General features: G+C 31.6%; 1 protein-coding gene across 2 annotated transcripts in view; it reads left to right on the plus strand.

Moving 5' to 3' along the window:
• The window catches only part of LOC111620499 (protein Spindly-B-like), a 53,327-nt gene that overhangs the window by 12,228 nt on the left and 19,168 nt on the right, over positions 1 to 21,931 (plus strand). For both annotated transcript variants that reach the window (XR_002755924.1, XM_023362420.1), the window contains exons 3-6: positions 3,104 to 3,295; positions 11,105 to 11,254; positions 11,989 to 12,198; positions 14,286 to 14,497. Coding sequence is in view for 1 of the 2 variants with exons in the window: in XM_023362420.1 (XP_023218188.1) it covers positions 3,104 to 3,295; positions 11,105 to 11,254; positions 11,989 to 12,198; positions 14,286 to 14,497 (764 nt within the window). In the remaining variant the exon portion in view is untranslated. The remainder of the gene's footprint in view (positions 1 to 3,103; positions 3,296 to 11,104; positions 11,255 to 11,988; positions 12,199 to 14,285; positions 14,498 to 21,931) is intronic.

Consider the following 21,931-nt stretch of genomic DNA (forward strand, 5'->3'; position numbering starts at 1 on the left):
TGATATATTGTTTCTTCACTAATTGCTACTTGTACCACTTTATCAAAAGTATCTGGCTCTCACAACATCACTTGTCTTTTAATTCTATTATTAAGGCTGCTTATTTTGCCTGCCACAAGTGTACTTCCTGCTGTTTCTCCACACAAGTGCTCGAGGATTTGTTTCTCCTCTTGTCTCCATCTTTGCTCCCTTTGTTTTTTCTCTGATTTAGTCTCTGATTTGCCTTTACTGTCACTCTGCCACCACTGTGACCTGTGATCGAAGTTTGCATTTTTTCTCAGAACTTAATTTGAGAGACAGAGAGTTTACAAATGCTCGCACATGGTATTTACCTGAAGATCATTCTCTTGATTTGGGCCCTTTTTCAGAAGAGGAGACACTGTAGTCCTTGGTGGCTACTTGAAGTCATCAGCTATCAGCAGTTAGGCTTTTGATCACTGACTATTGGTGGAGTATCGGCAGCAAAGTGTATCCAAGTGCACACAGCCATCCTTCGAGGGTGGATGAATTCTCTGTGTCGTCATTGAATGTTGTGTTTTATTTGGGGGTCTTCCTCTCTTTCTCCTCTTGCCTATTTTTGGTAATGTTGATTTCCTTGTCCAATAACTTTTGTTGTTAGATTCCTGGTGACACATTTGATATGTCACCTGGGAAAGGAAGTGATTCCAGTGAAAGATATGATCATATCTTCTGATAATTAAATTATTTTTATTTTTTTTTAATAAATTTTCGAAAATTTTTAATTTTTCACCCACAAATTTTTCTCCAAATCCGGGCTTTCGCATATTACTACACACAGTGATTACTGAATATAAAATTTGTTATGTAGTCACATGGCAGATGAAAGATTTATTATCTCAGTTATATTTTGAAATATTACTACACACATAACATCTATACAGTAGGAATCTAAAATATTCAAAATTTTTATCAAACATAGTTATGTTGTTATAGTGAATTTCAGGGTTTGCACTCCATAGTGCCAAAATTGCCACTTGGCAATATTTGAAAGTGGTGATAAAAACCCTAGTCCACTTATTTTGACATTTGACATGAAATTGAATCACAAAGCATGCTTCAGTTAAAACAGCAGAATGCCTAGCTGCTGTCTGATGTACCATATACCTAGTGATGTGATGTCATGCAGCAAGTTCAGACAGGAAAACAGGAAGTTGTGTTGAGAATATATGGCAGTTTTTATTCAATGCTGCCCAGTGTTTCCAAATTGGGGATCTTTTTTATCAATTGTTAAAAAACTTGGGGAATTTTTAGAGGTGACAATCCCAGAAATAAAAATCCAAATATGTTAAATCACTTAAAACTGTGAATAATTTGAAATAAATATTTCTCTCTAACTCAATTAGCTTTGATAATCAGGCAGAGGTGTATTAACATTTTATACTGTAAATTGAATAATTGATCACACCGTAAAGCTTTATCCACCACTTTTGAATTACCATAGCTATATATTTTATCACAGAAATTTTTGTTTAATAAATGAAAATAAAAACTAAAAGAGAGATAGTATTTAGTTATAGTAAATATTATTAAAATTATTTTACTTGAATCATTAGTTCCTGTAAAAATTAATTATTTATTTTGAATAACCAGTAATTTTTTAGAAAATTATTATGTTATTAAATGAAAAATTAATGATGATTTTTTAATTTAGGTTTTTATTTAATTTATTGTAATATTGTTTAGTTTCTTCAATTAACATATCTTTATAAGATAAATATTGCTTTATAAAAGTATAATATAAAGGTAATTAATTCCAAATCTATTCAAATTATTATGAGGATGAGTCAAAAATTAAGTTGCACTCATACCAAAAATACAAGTATGAAACATATGGATCAAATTTTTATTTGTGTGAATGTACATTCCAAGTCCTACTTTTTGACATAATCAAGTGTATTTAAACATTTATCATAGTGTGGCATGAGTCTTTCTATTCCTTCTCAGAAGTATTTCCTTCCAACATGTGATAACCATTCTCATTTTGCATTTGTGATGTCTTCATTGGACTCATATTGGCAATTTGAAAAGTCTTTTTATAGAGCCAAACACATGGAAATCACAAGGCACAAGATTTCTTGCTGTAGGGAGGATATTTTCATACACCCCATTTGAATTTTTCCAGTAGAACCTTCACAATGCTTACTGAATGAAGTGTGACATTGTCATGCAAAAGCTTTCTCACCATATACTTTCTTCAACTGGAATTGAATTTCAGTGGGATTACACCATTTTGCCCACAAGAAACAAGTTTCTGCACAAATTTCTAATTTGGATACTACATCCTAATGACACAATGTCTTTCATAACTGAAAACAGATTAGCCTCTGCATCCATGTTGATGAATCTGCTACACCTTTAGCCAAAAGTACTGTCAGTGTTGCCACTAGATTTCATCTAAATATCGTTTATCAGCTAAAAGTTCTTGCCAATTGCAACTTATTTTTTGACTCACCCTCATATTTCTTTGCAATATTACAATATATAATTTTCAATGTAAACTTGGAACTAATTTGTTTAATTGTTAAAATGATAAACATTTAAATATTATTAAATTGTTTCTTTTTTACTGATTTTCATACTGTAGAAAAAGTGACATACTGTACTACATTACTACATTTTTTTATTACATAGGCTGTTTTTTTTCAACCTCTGATGGTCCATAAAACAAAGACAAGTGTAAATAACAAAATGAATTTATTACCAAAAGTTTGGTACAAACATGGTTACTTTTCGACATAATCACAGAGAAGATCGCAGCATTTGTCATATCTGTTCTTTGCAATCCCCTCTTCATAGAATGTTGCTGCCAGTGACTTGACAATCTTCAAAACAATGTTAAAGCCTATCTCAAGTCACTGGCAGCAACATTCTATGAAGAGGGGATTGTAAAGCAGATATGACAAATGCTTCAATCTTCTCGGTGATTATGTTGAAAAGTAACCATGTTTATACCAAACTTTTGGTAATAAATTAATTTTGATATTTACACTTGTCTTTGTTTTATGGACCATCTGAAATTGAAAAAACTGCCCTCATACATTTTAGTGATTTTAAAAAGTTTTAATAAATAATTACTTTATAGATTAATTATTTAGAAGAGATTCAAGAAAAAATACTTCAAAATGAAACTAAGTGGAAAGAAAAAGTTTTATTATTAGAAGAACAGTTAAGAACTTTACAAGAGCAATTACATCATTCTAATGTAAATGATGATAGTTATAGTGATGAAACAAGTAACTTAAGAGCAGAGTTTCAACAAATGATAATTGATAAGGTAAATTTAATCTAAGTTTATTTTTATATTTTACTCTTAATTTCAAGTAATATACAATTTGAGATAAAAAGTTTCTAATTAATCTAGAATTATTTATGTTACACAAAATAAAAAATTATATTTTTCAGTTTTAAAAATTTTATTATTTTCTTTTTTGGTTTTTTTTATTATCTTTGTGTTCTTAATGCAACTGCTTTTTTTCAAGTATAACATTTTCAATTGTAATATCAAAATTTGAAAAAAATACAACTATCAAAAATATGTATTCTCGTTGATTTTTCAAACCTTTCATTGTTTGAATATACTATTTATTATTGATTACTATTAATAATTAAAATCTGTGCATTGTGATTAAGGGGAAAATGTTTAATAGATTTAGATTTATACCATTCTTTGCCTTGTTTTATTTATGTTTAATTATTTTTATGTATAATTGCTAGACAGGTATGTATCTTAACATCACACATAATCTTAACTGTCACAGATCCTATAAGGTTCTGAAAATTTTGTAGATGTTATAATGACACATGGTGACCCATAGTGTTTTAGTGCATAAACAAACCTACAGTACAGCCAGTTGTGTAAAGTAAACAAGGTGAGTCCAAAAAATTTATGAACAAAGTATTTTCAGAAAATTTCCGAACAAATAATATAATTTATTGTGTCATTATAAATGAATTATGAATATAATTTTACAATAAATAAAACCAGTTTTAACCCCTTTTTGTCCACTTTTTTAAAAAAATTTTTAATTAAACATACAAAATACTTAAAACTGAAAAAAACAAAAGAAATGTGTTAATGGAGTTGGATTTCCCGGGGCATTCTCATAGACGTCGCGGGAGGACAAGGGTTTAAAGTAGGGTGAATTCGAAATTCGTGTATATTTTTAAATATTTTAAAAAAATTATAATTTTTATTGCGATTTCTGACCCCCCTCCAATTAATTAAACATATATATAATAAAATCTATTAATTAAAAAAATTAAAAAACTATCGGAGGTCATTTTTGACATCAGAAAGCAGCTTTAAATAACTTTGCCGAAGGAAAATTGCACTACAACTTTAGAACGATTAATTAATTTTGATAAAAACTCCCATTAAAAAAACATTAAAAAGCAATAAAGCGTGAAGCGCGCATCATTATAGGTTGATTAAAATCGTGATAAAGTTTTTTCGGGCAGGCAAAAAATTCTGAAAAATTTTGGGGACCTAAAAACATTCCAAAAATTAAAAAAAAAAAAAAAATTTCAAAAGTGACCTTAACAATCGTTTTTTACGTAACGCTATGAAACTTGCTCGAGTCACACTCGAGCGTAGCTCAGAAGGGGTTAATTAAACATCAAAACATGAAATATCATCCCAATTGGATATACAGAGAGGCCAGGTTGCAGGTCTTTGTAAATTGTAGGTGGGCGATATATAGGTTGAGCTCTACTTCAGCCAAAGACTTATGCTTAAATTTGATAAACTTCAAAAGAAGCGACCTTTCCATATTCTGCAAGGCACCTCGAAGACATACAAGGAAGTCTTTCTGGTTGATGGAGATGCACTTTGGGACTATGTCGTGCTCCCTGCACTTTAGCAAGAAGATCAGCATTTATCCCTCTGCCACGCGGCACCTGCACATCGGATACGATCCCGGCGGTTCTGGCAGCATTGAAGAGTTGTCAAGTCTCGAGTTCCCAAACACGGAACTTTCCATTGTTTCTGTGCTCACTTTTCAAAAGCAATCCATGGTTGCCAGCAGAAATTATGTCAACAGCCATCTTGTAAGACAGTACTTGGAAACGAACAATTTACGGCTCCTGATCTCGGACAAAGAGAAAAAGTTTGTGTTATGTAAGGAGGAATATTTTGTAGCCAGGGCTGCTGACTTCCTCGGCCATTCCTGTGCAGTGCCCTTGCAAACTGATCCAACTTCTACCATCCTAAGAAAAGTTAAGAAAATAGTATCTCTTCCAACTATTTCTGCTGTTCTCATGCGTGTCAATCCCCCGTCCAACGTAGCTTGCCCCAGGCTCTTTTTCGAGGTTAAAACCCATAAGGAGGCTGTTGAGATCGCTAGTTAATAAAAGGACCCACCCAGCCTTCTATCTTGAAAAGGTGCTGGCCAAGTTATTAAGTGGGCTCCTATCTCCTTCCTGTTTGGTTACCTTTTCCTTTGTTGCAGCGAACGCCCATATATCTTCTGTCCTAAACAACATTTCACAAAATGAGTATAGTTTCTACAAGTTGGATGTAGTTGCTCTTTATCCCTCGGTACTGCAGTTTGAGGCTGTTATGCTTGATAATGTGCTACTAATCAAGAAGGGCTTTATAGCACAAGAAGTTTTAGAAATACGCGAAGCTCTACTTTTTATTTCCGAAAATAATTATTTTCAGTTCAAGGGCAAAGTATATCTACAGCAGCAAGGAGTCCCGATGAGCTCACCACTTTCAGCAGTTTTGGCAGAATTGATCATGAGGAATATTGAATTCAAGGTTTTTAGCTTTCCCCTCATGATAGCATATCTGCTGTTATACCTTAGATACATTGATGATATTCTAGTAGCTTGGCAGGATATCCATGGAGATTTTCTTGCGACCGTTTATCCCACAATTAATTTTACCTGGGAAAAAAGCAATGAAAGAGAAATCACATTTTTGGATCTAAAAATTACTAAATTCCGGGATACTATACTATATTCCGTATTCCACAAATTCAGCGGTGTTCCTCTCCTAATCCCTGCTACAAGATACCAGCCGCAACATTACATCAATGCGGCAATTGTCCCTTTAATCAGAAGGGCCTTTCTGTTATCTTCCAGCCAAGCTGCTATCAATACTGAGCCTTAATGCTATTCGCTCTGCGGTAAATGAGGCAGGCTATACTAATGCCAAGTTTATGTACATCTTAAATAAGGTAAAAAGATTGCTTTTTTCCACTACTACACTACATCTCCCAAAAAAATCTACAATAGTCCTTCCTGCGCTACCGTTTTGTGGTCATGTCACTGTCTGTATTTGCTGTATTTTTAGGCGACGTGCTTTTTCTGCCGGTTTCTCCACGGCCAGGTCTTAGGAGGTTGCTATCCAACGACAGAGATCCTACTTCCACGCTAGAAAGATCTGGGGTTTATTCTATCCCACTGGAAAATATGTCGGGTGGTTGCACCCACTATATTGGCGCGACAACCAGAATGTTGTCTTATCGTATTTCGGAACATCAGTGTCCTATCAGGGCAGGCAAGAACGAAACTGAGCTCACTAGAATGGTGTTGCAACACCAACACACCCCGTTGTGGGGCCAGGTGGACATTCTAAGACATTGTAATAACAGAAGCCTCGTGTATATTTAGGAGGCCCTCCTTATCAACATACTAAATCCATGCAACACCCCCACACTTGATTCGCCCCCTTTGTGGGTTAACTTGTATAATTGCCTAAGATAACATATATAGCTCCACAGTTTGGAGGCTTATTAGCACATGCACATTATAACCACACATGTTTTTATTTAAATTCTTTTTTCTTACGTTCTACTGTTGCTTTCGTTCCAAAACATTAATACCATTGGAATAATTTGATATTCATATTCAAAAAAGGACTAACTGTTTTTAATGACCTGACGAAGATGAAAATAATTATCATTGAAAGTGCTTGTCGATCTAGTGACATTCATTTGTAATTTAACGCCTATATGTTAAGAAGTTTCTCTTAGTAAACGATTGGTATGATGTCCATTTCTGAATTATAGTTAATTTCCATGATGAATTCTGAACAATGGGTATCCTTTTTTGTTACGCTAAACCTGAAAAAGCAATGGTACAGGATGCACACCCAGCTGATCTTGCTAAAGTGCAGGGGGTTGCACTTTAGCAAGTTGACGACATAGTCCTAAAGTGCATCTCCATCAACTGGAAAGCTTTCCCTGTATGTCTTTGAGGTGCCTTGTAGAATATGGAAAGGTCGCTTCTTTCAAAGCTTATCAAATTTAAGCGTAAATCTCTTGCTGAAGTAGAGTTCAACCTATATCTTATCCACTTACAATTTACAAAGACATGAAATATCATACTTTACTGTACCTTTTCTGTTTAGATACATAAATACTTATCATTGTATTGCAATTGTGTTATATACAGGATGTATGAGTAATAAACTATAAGTAGTAGTGATTTGACATGTACTGATCACAAAACTAATTTTCTAATTACAAATTTGAATTAAATTAATTTTGTGACCTGAAATAATTCCATTCGACAAATTTTTATTTGCAATCTTAATTTAATTTTAAAAATTATTTGTAATTTTAATTTATTAGACAGTAATTTACTCGAAAAATTAATTTTGTGATCAGTATGTGTCAAACCACTATTACTACTATACCATATAGGTTTGTCTAACAAGGGGGATGGCCTATGGCAGGGGTCACCAAACTACGGCGCATGAGGTTAGTTCATCCAGCCTGCCACTGCACTGTGCCACAAATGAGCTAAAATATAATTATTTATATGGAAATATCATAGATTGTAGATGAACTTACTATGTAGAAAAAATTAAAATAAGTATAAGTAACAATGCAAAAATTGGTCCAATCTGATAGTAATATAATTTTTAAGAAAATCAGTGAAAACTTTGGATATCAGAATGTTTTTTGTGTAAGTACCTGCAATGAAGTTTCTAAGAAAAGCAATTATGAGCCTGCTGCAGCAATCAATGTTGTGTATTGGTAAATAAATATGTTGGCTTTCTTTATTTTTTGTGTATTCAGTTTACTATATTGAACAAAATGGTTATGCAGCCCGCACTCATCATTTGCTCAGTTATCTGGTCCACTGTGAAAAGAGTTTGGTTACCCCAGGCCTATTGGATCACCTATTTTGATCAAACTTGGTGAGTATATAGTGCATCTCCAATGATTGACATGCACCAAGCAGTAAGATGCACTACTCAAAATTAAACTAGAAAATTGAAGCTGAAAATTGCAGAATTACTTAAAACCTTTAGAATTTCTATTATTTGCAGAGTGGCCAGTAGCTCAGTTGGGGTGTGCTACTTTAATATTCATGAGGTTGGTGTCTTAAATCCTCCTGTTTTCAATGTGGTTTTTTTTTTTTTCTAAAACTATAATTTTCACTTTATTCTTGGTGTTTTTTTAATTTATTATATTGTCAATGAGAGAAACTGATTTTATTTTTAGAAAACTATAAACTATTTCAAGTAACAAGTCAATGTCAAAACCAATTAAGAAATACTACCTAACAATATTTATTTAAAAACAAAACATTTTGTGTATATTCATGTACATGTACAGTACAATATGTACTGTTTTACTCTGACAAAGCCATTGTTTAACCTAAACGTGTGTATAATTGCATCATCTTTTGTTAACAAATGAAAAGATGGCTTTGATATCTCATGTTAACATTGATAGCATAGAAATTTGTTCTTCAGAAAAATTGCTGCATGAATATATATTGCAAAATAAATTATGTTTAAACATAATTGTGCTTCCAAGGAGCAAACAGATTGAATAATGTTAATAAAAAACTGTCTTTTTTTTATTAACAAAGTTAGTTTTGAATAATGATAATTTTGTTTATATCTTATCATCATCTCAAGTAAATTATAAATACAATAAATATTACATATGAATCCTAAATGTTCAGAAATGTTTGAAAATAATTTTTAAATAAATGTAATAAATTTAAAAAATACCAAGAATAATATGAAAATTATAGTTTTATAAAATAAGAAGAAAAACTTGCATTGATACCAGCAGGATTGATACCAGTTGGATTTGAAATACCAACTACATGACTCTGAAACTATCATGCCTCAATCAAGTCACCAACTACTCTGCAAATAAGATTTTAAAGGTTTTAGTGATTATGCAATTTTCAACTTTAATTTTCTCATTTAATTTTGAATAGTGTGCCTTACTGCTTGGCAAATGTCAATCATTGTCAATAAACTCACCAAATTTGATAAAAATTAAGTCTGGATAACACCTAACAAAATAGTGTTGCATAAAATTTGGGTTCAATCAAGTACCAGGTCTAAACTGGGACATGGTGGCAGTAATTCCAACAACTTTTAACAGAAAAGAAAAAACATATTTCAAATGACATAATATGAAAATAACTTATAATTAATAATTATCTTACATAATAAATTATAAAAATATATATATTTCAAACTATTCAAAACACCAAATTAATCATGTACAAGAAAAGCAATTATAAAAAAAATTTTCCAATTTGGGGTTAAAACTAACTTAATCTAATCTCCACCAGGTTCAACTAAATATAATTTTAAAAAAATAACACAGCATCTTTTACAAGTTAAGTGCCTAATACCAAAAAGACTGCCAGAAAATTCTCTATCCAGGAGATCACCTCTGATATTGGTACTCATCAACCTTGCTTTCAGGAACTTCCCCTTGAATTGGTGTTTGTCTTTTATCTGGCTTATGATGACATTAAAAAGTGTATTGCAGCACTATCCTGTTTACATACATAGTAACAATTTTGTTTATTCTTTTTGAACAATTTTTTTTCTCCCAATTTATGTTGCAATTTTTTCAAATCAGACGCTTTCTTATTTTCTTATTTTATTATATTTTGGCTTAGTGACTTATTTTTGAGATCCCTGGCTAAAGATGCCATTTGAGATTAGCAATGATTTGCATTACAGGATCAGTCACGCATGTAAGTGAATGTTTTGAACTTAATTTTAGTGGTTTTTGGGAGTTTTCAGCCTTAAAACATAATATTAATAAAACATCCCTGAAAAGGGGGGAACTAAAGGTAACACCCAAAACATAAAATAATGACTCAACTCCTAACACGTGTCGTCTTGTGCTGTCTCCTTGTAAGTACATTCTATAAAGTTTGCTTAAGAGTGTATTTCTTGGAACATATCTCTGTTTTTAAGTGGTGTCTGTAATTAATAAAAAATGTTTTAATAGATTACTTTGAATTAAAAGTATTGTTAAGATTTAATTTTATGTAATTTAAATATTAAATATGATTCATAAATAACAACATTCAAAGCCCAAATAGTATATATACTAAATTGCCAAACGATCGCCTAAATATCGGGCTATTATATGGCTAATTAAATGATTAGAATAAAGTAATTTGTCATTAGAGGTAGGCGTTAGGCGCCATCTCTTAAGTAAATTAATAATTAAAATTAAATAAATAAATTATTAAATTAATTTTAGAACCTTCTGGAATAAAAGAACTGGCCCGGGACGGGGCTTGAACTGTCCCGGGTGCCGTGCCGGATGCGCTTGCCAGTTACGCCACCCAGACCCCGAGCGAGTCTTCGCTTCCAGAAGTATATTAGATTAGATATAACCTTACTTGGTTAAATACATCACTGACTGGGGACGACTTTATCGCCCACGACCCCAATGGCACTCAGCCAGATAACGTAATACCCGGCGAGGTATATAGCCCCGTCCCGGGCCAGTTCTTTTATTCCAGAAGGTTCTAAAATTAATTTAATAATTTATTTATTTAATTTTAATTATTAATTTACTTAAGAGATGGCGCCTAACGCCTACCTCTAATGACAAATTACTTTATTCTAATCATTTAATTAGCCATATAATAGCCCAATATTTAGGCGATCGTTTGGCAATTTAGTATAAATATGATTCAGAGTTAAATATGTGGTCATATTATTATTGTAACATTTTATTAACATTTTAATTCAGAATTTATATTCTTTCAAAATGGAATAATTAACATTTTTTTTTAAATAGCAAATTTATAAAATATAATTAATCAAATTTATTTTTTATTTTATATTGAACAGCAAATATTGGAAAATACAATAACAGATCTGAATCATGAGTTGGAGACATTTCAAAGTCAAGAAAGAAAAATAGTTGAAAATTATAATAAAATTCAAGAAGAATTAAGTAATAAAGATACAGAAATTAAAAATTATAAAGAAAATATAGAGGTATGTATTTTTACAGTGATAAATTGTTTCTGTAGAGAACAAAGATATATATCAACTAACAAATTTACCATTGAATAGTACTCATTATAGTCTTATAATACTCTTAGCATTGAAAGGCAATGGAATGTGCATTAATTTGCACTAGTCAATTTTTGTCACACCTCTACATTGTGTATGAAAAATTAAATGACATCTTTTAAATGACAGCCATTTCCAGCAGGATGGTGCAACTGCTCATACTGTAAGAGAGACAATGCAGTTATGGCAATGCTTTGCAGACAGAATAATCTCCTGCTATGGCAATGTCAACTGGCCATCAAATTCCCCAGACTTGACTAGTCCTGACTTCTTCTTGTGGGGGTATCTGAAAGAAAGGGTTTATGTCAACAAATCAGAGACCCTGAAGCAACTGAAGGAGAACATTAATAGAGAAATCAGGGAAGTGGTGCCTGAAACCCTTGAAGCTGTTATGGTGCAAGTTTTGGAAAGAGACGGGTGTGCGAAGTCAAAAATGGTCATCATTTAGATGATGTCATTTTTCATAGGTAATGTAAAAGTGTGACAGAAATTGACTAGTGTAAATTAATCTCCATTATGTTCTTTAGATTGTATTAAAATGTCATGCATTACTCAGTAAAATTAAGGAATTTATTAAAACTTGAAACCCTCACCGACTTTTGGGTCACCCTGTAATTTTCATTGAAAATTTTTTTAATGAAGTAATTTTCAAATAGGAATGTAAAGATGAAATTTGTATGCTGAAAGCTGAAATAGAGAATCTTAAATTTGGACAAACTGATCCAAATCGTCGTGGTAATTCACTTTTTGTTGAAGTAGATGATAAACGCAAACAAGTGGAAAAAGAATTAGTATCTCTGAGAGTTAAATATCAAGCCAGTAAAGAATCACTACAGTTTGCAAGACAACAAATGAATAAAATGAAAGTAAGAATAATTATTTTAATTAATAATAATAACATTTCATATAATATGTAAATAAAGTTGCATTTATATATAACTTGGTGTAAGACAATTCTTCAAGGGATGAAAAAATTTCCTTCAAATACTAATATATAGTAACTAGCTACTACATTTCTTTTTTAATGGTATCTATTTTTGATATAGACTCTATAAAGATAAAATGTATGATTAAAATAATAACAGTAAATTTTAAAAATTTATGTCTAAATCTCATATAAATAAATTTTATATTTTCATAAATTATAAACATGTTTTCAACTGGAATTGTCACTGGTGTATGATAAAACAAGCATTTTACTAAAGATAAATGTATTCTTTAAATACTTATATACATGTCAAATTTAAAAACTTTTATCTAAATTTGCATTACTTTCATTTTTAATGAAAGAAGAAATGTCCAAATTGTTTTATGCTGATTTGTCATTAAATTTATTTATTCCTTAAATATTGTGTTTTTCTTTTGTGCTTTTGGAATTGAGATGATCTGTATGAAGAATAATTTAAATATATTATCATCATGTTCAACGATTTTTCAAATAATCAGTTTATTTTGTTTAGAAAACCATATGAAATTGAGTATCAATTTATAAAATAAAAGAATACAAAATCACCTTAAAAATTAAAAATTGTTATTTCAATTTATTAATTTGACCTTGACAAACTAAACCAATTTAATAAATTTTTAAATTTGAAAGTTTTGGCTGTGAAATTACAAACTTTCTTTTAATTTGTTTAATTACTAAAATATTCTATCAACTCTAATTTTGATTATTAGTATTCTGATATATACCTTCTGTGGCTAATGTTTCTGAAGTTTGAATAACATAAAGATTTTTTTAAAGAAAAGTCATTTAGATCATCTAAATTTCTTATACCATATAAGTCTTCATTTTACTCCATTATCAATTGCTAATTTTAAGTTTGTAGATGTTTTTAGCAGATTTTTTTTATAAATTACTTGAATAAATTTTATGAAATATTCTTGTTGTTTTATTTCTTATTGACAAGACTATGTCTTGTTTATAAAATTGTACTGCCGTTTTATGTTACCAGTATAGAGGTATGAAGGAGTACAGTACATGTCGAGAGTTGATATTTGGCACAGAGTATTAGGTGCCAAATCATTTGTGCATAAAAAAATCCAGACTTGTAGGTAGTCAGGGGACCAAGAACCAAGTCAAAATAAAATACAAAATGGCGACCCTCTTCTACAAACAGGCAAAACAGGCACCTCACCCCACCGAAGTCAGGTGGGGGAGAGTACCACCCACAGTCATTCTAAGAAGTGAACTCTGACCTTAGGACTGAACACGTAGTTTCTTCTATGTTAAATAAAATTTGTAATCTAATTATGTAAATTTGGGAGTGCTTCAAATATAACATTAAAACAGGGTGTCATTACAAGTGGGGTTTTTTAACATTATCTAGTATAGTAAAATCGTGGAACTGATAAAAATTTGACGTTATATTAGGGTTGTCGTTAGATCCAATGACGTTATAATCAGGTTAAACTGTATATTGTTTGTGCAAAATAAAAAAATAATTTCGGACAATACAATAGCCACGATTATTTTTTTTCAAAAACGGGAAATTTTCATTACACATCGACAAAAATTCAACTTGGGCCAACATGCAACAGAGAAAAATTTTGAAATTGGATTGGTTAATTTCATTGAAAATGCATTGTGGACGACTTTGTGGTCGTGCCCAGTGAAGTTTGAACGATTGCGCCCAAAAGCAGTGATGCCAAAGAAGATAGGAGAATGAGAATGAGACCTGCCTTGAGCGTCAAAGTGATTCCGCTTAGTAGTGAGTCTCCGAGACATAGTCTTGTCCCAAATACGGTTTTGCCATTTTACTTGTTTCAATATAAAATGGACAAAGAAGTTTAAATGTAGATTTCAGTTCTCTTCAAAAATGTTTATGAATTTTGATGTTTGAGACTACAACTTTTGAAAAATTGTCTTAAACCAAATTAATGAAGCTTAGACAAGCATAATTTATTTTCAAATTTGTGGTATATTAATAAACTTTTAAATTACTGTTTCTAGTATCAAATGTCAACACTTTGGAATATGGCATCAGTAAAGGCAGATGCAGTTTACATAGAAAAACTTGAACAGTCTTTATTTCAAAGTAAACAAGAAATACAAGAACTTAATCAACAACTTCAAAAAAGAAGAGAGTTAGAATCAAATAATAATATTGTAAATGATAAATTACAGGCACCAGATTATTTGAAAGCTATGTATCAACAATCTCAGTTGAGTATTATATTAATTAATTAATTATATATAAATTTAGATTAAGAAAGATTTATATTAATTAATTTTTATGACTAAATAATTTAATAAATTAAACTATATTTTTATAATAAAGTTAACAATATAAAAGATTGTAAATTCATGAAAAATTTAAAAGACAATATCATAAGATGATTTTTATTGTATAGTCTAAAAGTAGATTCTGCCTTAAGACTGTTATTTCTTGAGGTGTGAGAAAGGACATAAAAAGAACTTTTTTATTGTCTAGTTTTTTAAATTTTTTGTGAATTTACAATTATCATCCTGGAAATTTTATCAAATATAATAGATTGCTGTTTTTATGATTTAATTAGTTTTTAAAAAATATTGTTAAGCAATCTGCATAAACTGAAGTTCATTTCCATTAGGATCAGTGTTAAAAGTTAAAAGTTTATTTTCAGAAACAGAACTTCAACTACTAGTGTCATACTAAAACAGGCAAAAAGAAAAAATAAAATACTTAAATATATCATTTTATACAATTATATTATAAAATTTATACTAGTTTTAATAGAAGGGAAAGATAAAGCAAATATAATGTAGTGATATGATGTATTTTATGCAAATTTTAATTGTATAAATATTAGTAATATTGTAAAAAATATATATATATATATAATTAGTCTCATTTTGTGCACAAAATTTGGAATAAAACAAATAAAAAAATTTGACAAGTACAAGGATAAAGTACTGTACGTATTTTGAAACTGAGGGATGAATACATTTATGGTCTTATGATACGGTGGCACTGTTTTAGTTATTAAATAGAAATGCCTATCATTTTTTGTCAATATTGAAAGTTCATGTTTTATTGTTTACATTGAAAATTCTGCAGATATAAAATATTGGGTTGTTTGGAAAGTAATTTCGTTTTTCATTACTAGAGGAATTAGATGTATTTTTACCAGCCCATTTCATTTTAAACCAAATTTTCATTATATACTTTGATAGCTGATATTTTAAGGTGTATTTGTAAAAAATATTGTTTGATTCTGTACAATTGTTCCCCCCCCATTAAATATGGAAAATCAAAAGCATCATTTTCGGCATATTTTGCTTTTTTATTACCAAAAAATCAAAATGCTGTTCAAGCAAGAAAAAATTATGGTACATGTAAGAAGATGTGTTGAGAGAAAGACAGGGCCAAAACTGGTTTACAAAATTTCATTCTGGCAATTTCAATATTGAAAATGCACCACATTCTGGATGGCCAGTTGAAGCCAATAAAAACAAAATAAAGGTACTCATTGAAGCAAACTGCCAAATAACAACATGTGAAATCACTAAGAGATTAAATTTGTCAAATTGAATTGTTTATGATTACTTGAAACAAATTGGTTTTGTTTCAAAGCTTGATATATGGGTTCCACATGTTTTTAAAGAGAGATGCTCTCTTTGGTGGGATTTTAAGGAAATTTTTTTTTTGGAGCTTTACCAGACAATTTAACAATCGATTCGAAAGTGTACTGCCATCGAGTAAACAAATTGAGTAATATCATTAAACAGAAAAGGCGGGCAGAATTGATCAACAAAACAGGTGTAGTGTTTTGCCACGATAATGTCAAATTTCACACAAGTTTAGTAACTTCTCAGAANGGGACCTAAAAACATTCCAAAAATTAAAAAAAAAAAAAAAATTTCAAAAGTGACCTTAACAATCGTTTTTTACGTAACGCTATGAAACTTGCTCGAGTCACACTCGAGCGTAGCTCAGAAGGGGTTAATTAAACATCAAAACATGAAATATCATCCCAATTGGATATACAGAGAGGCCAGGTTGCAGGTCTTTGTAAATTGTAGGTGGGCGATATATAGGTTGAGCTCTACTTCAGCCAAAGACTTATGCTTAAATTTGATAAACTTCAAAAGAAGCGACCTTTCCATATTCTGCAAGGCACCTCGAAGACATACAAGGAAGTCTTTCTGGTTGATGGAGATGCACTTTGGGACTATGTCGTGCTCCCTGCACTTTAGCAAGAAGATCAGCATTTATCCCTCTGCCACGCGGCACCTGCACATCGGATACGATCCCGGCGGTTCTGGCAGCATTGAAGAGTTGTCAAGTCTCGAGTTCCCAAACACGGAACTTTCCATTGTTTCTGTGCTCACTTTTCAAAAGCAATCCATGGTTGCCAGCAGAAATTATGTCAACAGCCATCTTGTAAGACAGTACTTGGAAACGAACAATTTACGGCTCCTGATCTCGGACAAAGAGAAAAAGTTTGTGTTATGTAAGGAGGAATATTTTGTAGCCAGGGCTGCTGACTTCCTCGGCCATTCCTGTGCAGTGCCCTTGCAAACTGATCCAACTTCTACCATCCTAAGAAAAGTTAAGAAAATAGTATCTCTTCCAACTATTTCTGCTGTTCTCATGCGTGTCAATCCCCCGTCCAACGTAGCTTGCCCCAGGCTCTTTTTCGAGGTTAAAACCCATAAGGAGGCTGTTGAGATCGCTAGTTAATAAAAGGACCCACCCAGCCTTCTATCTTGAAAAGGTGCTGGCCAAGTTATTAAGTGGGCTCCTATCTCCTTCCTGTTTGGTTACCTTTTCCTTTGTTGCAGCGAACGCCCATATATCTTCTGTCCTAAACAACATTTCACAAAATGAGTATAGTTTCTACAAGTTGGATGTAGTTGCTCTTTATCCCTCGGTACTGCAGTTTGAGGCTGTTATGCTTGATAATGTGCTACTAATCAAGAAGGGCTTTATAGCACAAGAAGTTTTAGAAATACGCGAAGCTCTACTTTTTATTTCCGAAAATAATTATTTTCAGTTCAAGGGCAAAGTATATCTACAGCAGCAAGGAGTCCCGATGAGCTCACCACTTTCAGCAGTTTTGGCAGAATTGATCATGAGGAATATTGAATTCAAGGTTTTTAGCTTTCCCCTCATGATAGCATATCTGCTGTTATACCTTAGATACATTGATGATATTCTAGTAGCTTGGCAGGATATCCATGGAGATTTTCTTGCGACCGTTTATCCCACAATTAATTTTACCTGGGAAAAAAGCAATGAAAGAGAAATCACATTTTTGGATCTAAAAATTACTAAATTCCGGGATACTATACTATATTCCGTATTCCACAAATTCAGCGGTGTTCCTCTCCTAATCCCTGCTACAAGATACCAGCCGCAACATTACATCAATGCGGCAATTGTCCCTTTAATCAGAAGGGCCTTTCTGTTATCTTCCAGCCAAGCTGCTATCAATACTGAGCCTTAATGCTATTCGCTCTGCGGTAAATGAGGCAGGCTATACTAATGCCAAGTTTATGTACATCTTAAATAAGGTAAAAAGATTGCTTTTTTCCACTACTACACTACATCTCCCAAAAAAATCTACAATAGTCCTTCCTGCGCTACCGTTTTGTGGTCATGTCACTGTCTGTATTTGCTGTATTTTTAGGCGACGTGCTTTTTCTGCCGGTTTCTCCACGGCCAGGTCTTAGGAGGTTGCTATCCAACGACAGAGATCCTACTTCCACGCTAGAAAGATCTGGGGTTTATTCTATCCCACTGGAAAATATGTCGGGTGGTTGCACCCACTATATTGGCGCGACAACCAGAATGTTGTCTTATCGTATTTCGGAACATCAGTGTCCTATCAGGGCAGGCAAGAACGAAACTGAGCTCACTAGAATGGTGTTGCAACACCAACACACCCCGTTGTGGGGCCAGGTGGACATTCTAAGACATTGTAATAACAGAAGCCTCGTGTATATTTAGGAGGCCCTCCTTATCAACATACTAAATCCATGCAACACCCCCACACTTGATTCGCCCCCTTTGTGGGTTAACTTGTATAATTGCCTAAGATAACATATATAGCTCCACAGTTTGGAGGCTTATTAGCACATGCACATTATAACCACACATGTTTTTATTTAAATTCTTTTTTCTTACGTTCTACTGTTGCTTTCGTTCCAAAACATTAATACCATTGGAATAATTTGATATTCATATTCAAAAAAGGACTAACTGTTTTTAATGACCTGACGAAGATGAAAATAATTATCATTGAAAGTGCTTGTCGATCTAGTGACATTCATTTGTAATTTAACGCCTATATGTTAAGAAGTTTCTCTTAGTAAACGATTGGTATGATGTCCATTTCTGAATTATAGTTAATTTCCATGATGAATTCTGAACAATGGGTATCCTTTTTTGTTACGCTAAACCTGAAAAAGCAATGGTACAGGATGCACACCCAGCTGATCTTGCTAAAGTGCAGGGGGTTGCACTTTAGCAAGTTGACGACATAGTCCTAAAGTGCATCTCCATCAACTGGAAAGCTTTCCCTGTATGTCTTTGAGGTGCCTTGTAGAATATGGAAAGGTCGCTTCTTTCAAAGCTTATCAAATTTAAGCGTAAATCTCTTGCTGAAGTAGAGTTCAACCTATATCTTATCCACTTACAATTTACAAAGACATGAAATATCATACTTTACTGTACCTTTTCTGTTTAGATACATAAATACTTATCATTGTATTGCAATTGTGTTATATACAGGATGTATGAGTAATAAACTATAAGTAGTAGTGATTTGACATGTACTGATCACAAAACTAATTTTCTAATTACAAATTTGAATTAAATTAATTTTGTGACCTGAAATAATTCCATTCGACAAATTTTTATTTGCAATCTTAATTTAATTTTAAAAATTATTTGTAATTTTAATTTATTAGACAGTAATTTACTCGAAAAATTAATTTTGTGATCAGTATGTGTCAAACCACTATTACTACTATACCATATAGGTTTGTCTAACAAGGGGGATGGCCTATGGCAGGGGTCACCAAACTACGGCGCATGAGGTTAGTTCATCCAGCCTGCCACTGCACTGTGCCACAAATGAGCTAAAATATAATTATTTATATGGAAATATCATAGATTGTAGATGAACTTACTATGTAGAAAAAATTAAAATAAGTATAAGTAACAATGCAAAAATTGGTCCAATCTGATAGTAATATAATTTTTAAGAAAATCAGTGAAAACTTTGGATATCAGAATGTTTTTTGTGTAAGTACCTGCAATGAAGTTTCTAAGAAAAGCAATTATGAGCCTGCTGCAGCAATCAATGTTGTGTATTGGTAAATAAATATGTTGGCTTTCTTTATTTTTTGTGTATTCAGTTTACTATATTGAACAAAATGGTTATGCAGCCCGCACTCATCATTTGCTCAGTTATCTGGTCCACTGTGAAAAGAGTTTGGTTACCCCAGGCCTATTGGATCACCTATTTTGATCAAACTTGGTGAGTATATAGTGCATCTCCAATGATTGACATGCACCAAGCAGTAAGATGCACTACTCAAAATTAAACTAGAAAATTGAAGCTGAAAATTGCAGAATTACTTAAAACCTTTAGAATTTCTATTATTTGCAGAGTGGCCAGTAGCTCAGTTGGGGTGTGCTACTTTAATATTCATGAGGTTGGTGTCTTAAATCCTCCTGTTTTCAATGTGGTTTTTTTTTTTTTCTAAAACTATAATTTTCACTTTATTCTTGGTGTTTTTTTAATTTATTATATTGTCAATGAGAGAAACTGATTTTATTTTTAGAAAACTATAAACTATTTCAAGTAACAAGTCAATGTCAAAACCAATTAAGAAATACTACCTAACAATATTTATTTAAAAACAAAACATTTTGTGTATATTCATGTACATGTACAGTACAATATGTACTGTTTTACTCTGACAAAGCCATTGTTTAACCTAAACGTGTGTATAATTGCATCATCTTTTGTTAACAAATGAAAAGATGGCTTTGATATCTCATGTTAACATTGATAGCATAGAAATTTGTTCTTCAGAAAAATTGCTGCATGAATATATATTGCAAAATAAATTATGTTTAAACATAATTGTGCTTCCAAGGAGCAAACAGATTGAATAATGTTAATAAAAAACTGTCTTTTTTTTATTAACAAAGTTAGTTTTGAATAATGATAATTTTGTTTATATCTTATCATCATCTCAAGTAAATTATAAATACAATAAATATTACATATGAATCCTAAATGTTCAGAAATGTTTGAAAATAATTTTTAAATAAATGTAATAAATTTAAAAAATACCAAGAATAATATGAAAATTATAGTTTTATAAAATAAGGAAGAAAAACTTGCATTGATACCAGCAGGATTGATACCAGTTGGATTTGAAATACCAACTACATGACTCTGAAACTATCATGCCTCAATCAAGTCACCAACTACTCTGCAAATAAGATTTTAAAGGTTTTAGTGATTATGCAATTTTCAACTTTAATTTTCTCATTTAATTTTGAATAGTGTGCCTTACTGCTTGGCAAATGTCAATCATTGTCAATAAACTCACCAAATTTGATAAAAATTAAGTCTGGATAACACCTAACAAAATAGTGTTGCATAAAATTTGGGTTCAATCAAGTACCAGGTCTAAACTGGGACATGGTGGCAGTAATTCCAACAACTTTTAACAGAAAAGAAAAAACATATTTCAAATGACATAATATGAAAATAACTTATAATTAATAATTATCTTACATAATAAATTATAAAAATATATATATTTCAAACTATTCAAAACACCAAATTAATCATGTACAAGAAAAGCAATTATAAAAAAAATTTTCCAATTTGGGGTTAAAACTAACTTAATCTAATCTCCACCAGGTTCAACTAAATATAATTTTAAAAAAAATACACAGCATCTTTTACAAGTTAAGTGCCTAATACCAAAAAGACTGCCAGAAAATTCTCTATCCAGGAGATCACCTCTGATATTGGTACTCATCAACCTTGCTTTCAGGAACTTCCCCTTGAATTGGTGTTTGTCTTTTATCTGGCTTATGATGACATTAAAAAGTGTATTGCAGCACTATCCTGTTTACATACATAGTAACAATTTTGTTTATTCTTTTTGAACAATTTTTTTTCTCCCAATTTATGTTGCAATTTTTTCAAATCAGACGCTTTCTTATTTTCTTATTTTATTATATTTTGGCTTAGTGACTTATTTTTGAGATCCCTGGCTAAAGATGCCATTTGAGATTAGCAATGATTTGCATTACAGGATCAGTCACGCATGTAAGTGAATGTTTTGAACTTAATTTTAGTGGTTTTTGGGAGTTTTCAGCCTTAAAACATAATATTAATAAAACATCCCTGAAAAGGGGGGAACTAAAGGTAACACCCAAAACATAAAATAATGACTCAACTCCTAACACGTGTCGTCTTGTGCTGTCTCCTTGTAAGTACATTCTATAAAGTTTGCTTAAGAGTGTATTTCTTGGAACATATCTCTGTTTTTAAGTGGTGTCTGTAATTAATAAAAAATGTTTTAATAGATTACTTTGAATTAAAAGTATTGTTAAGATTTAATTTTATAACTTCCATTTC

The sequence above is a fragment of the Centruroides sculpturatus genome, unplaced genomic scaffold (assembly GCF_000671375.1).
Source record: "Centruroides sculpturatus isolate CEXI.00-Female unplaced genomic scaffold, Cexi_2.0 scaffold28, whole genome shotgun sequence".
Lineage (NCBI taxonomy): Eukaryota > Metazoa > Arthropoda > Arachnida > Scorpiones > Buthidae > Centruroides > Centruroides sculpturatus.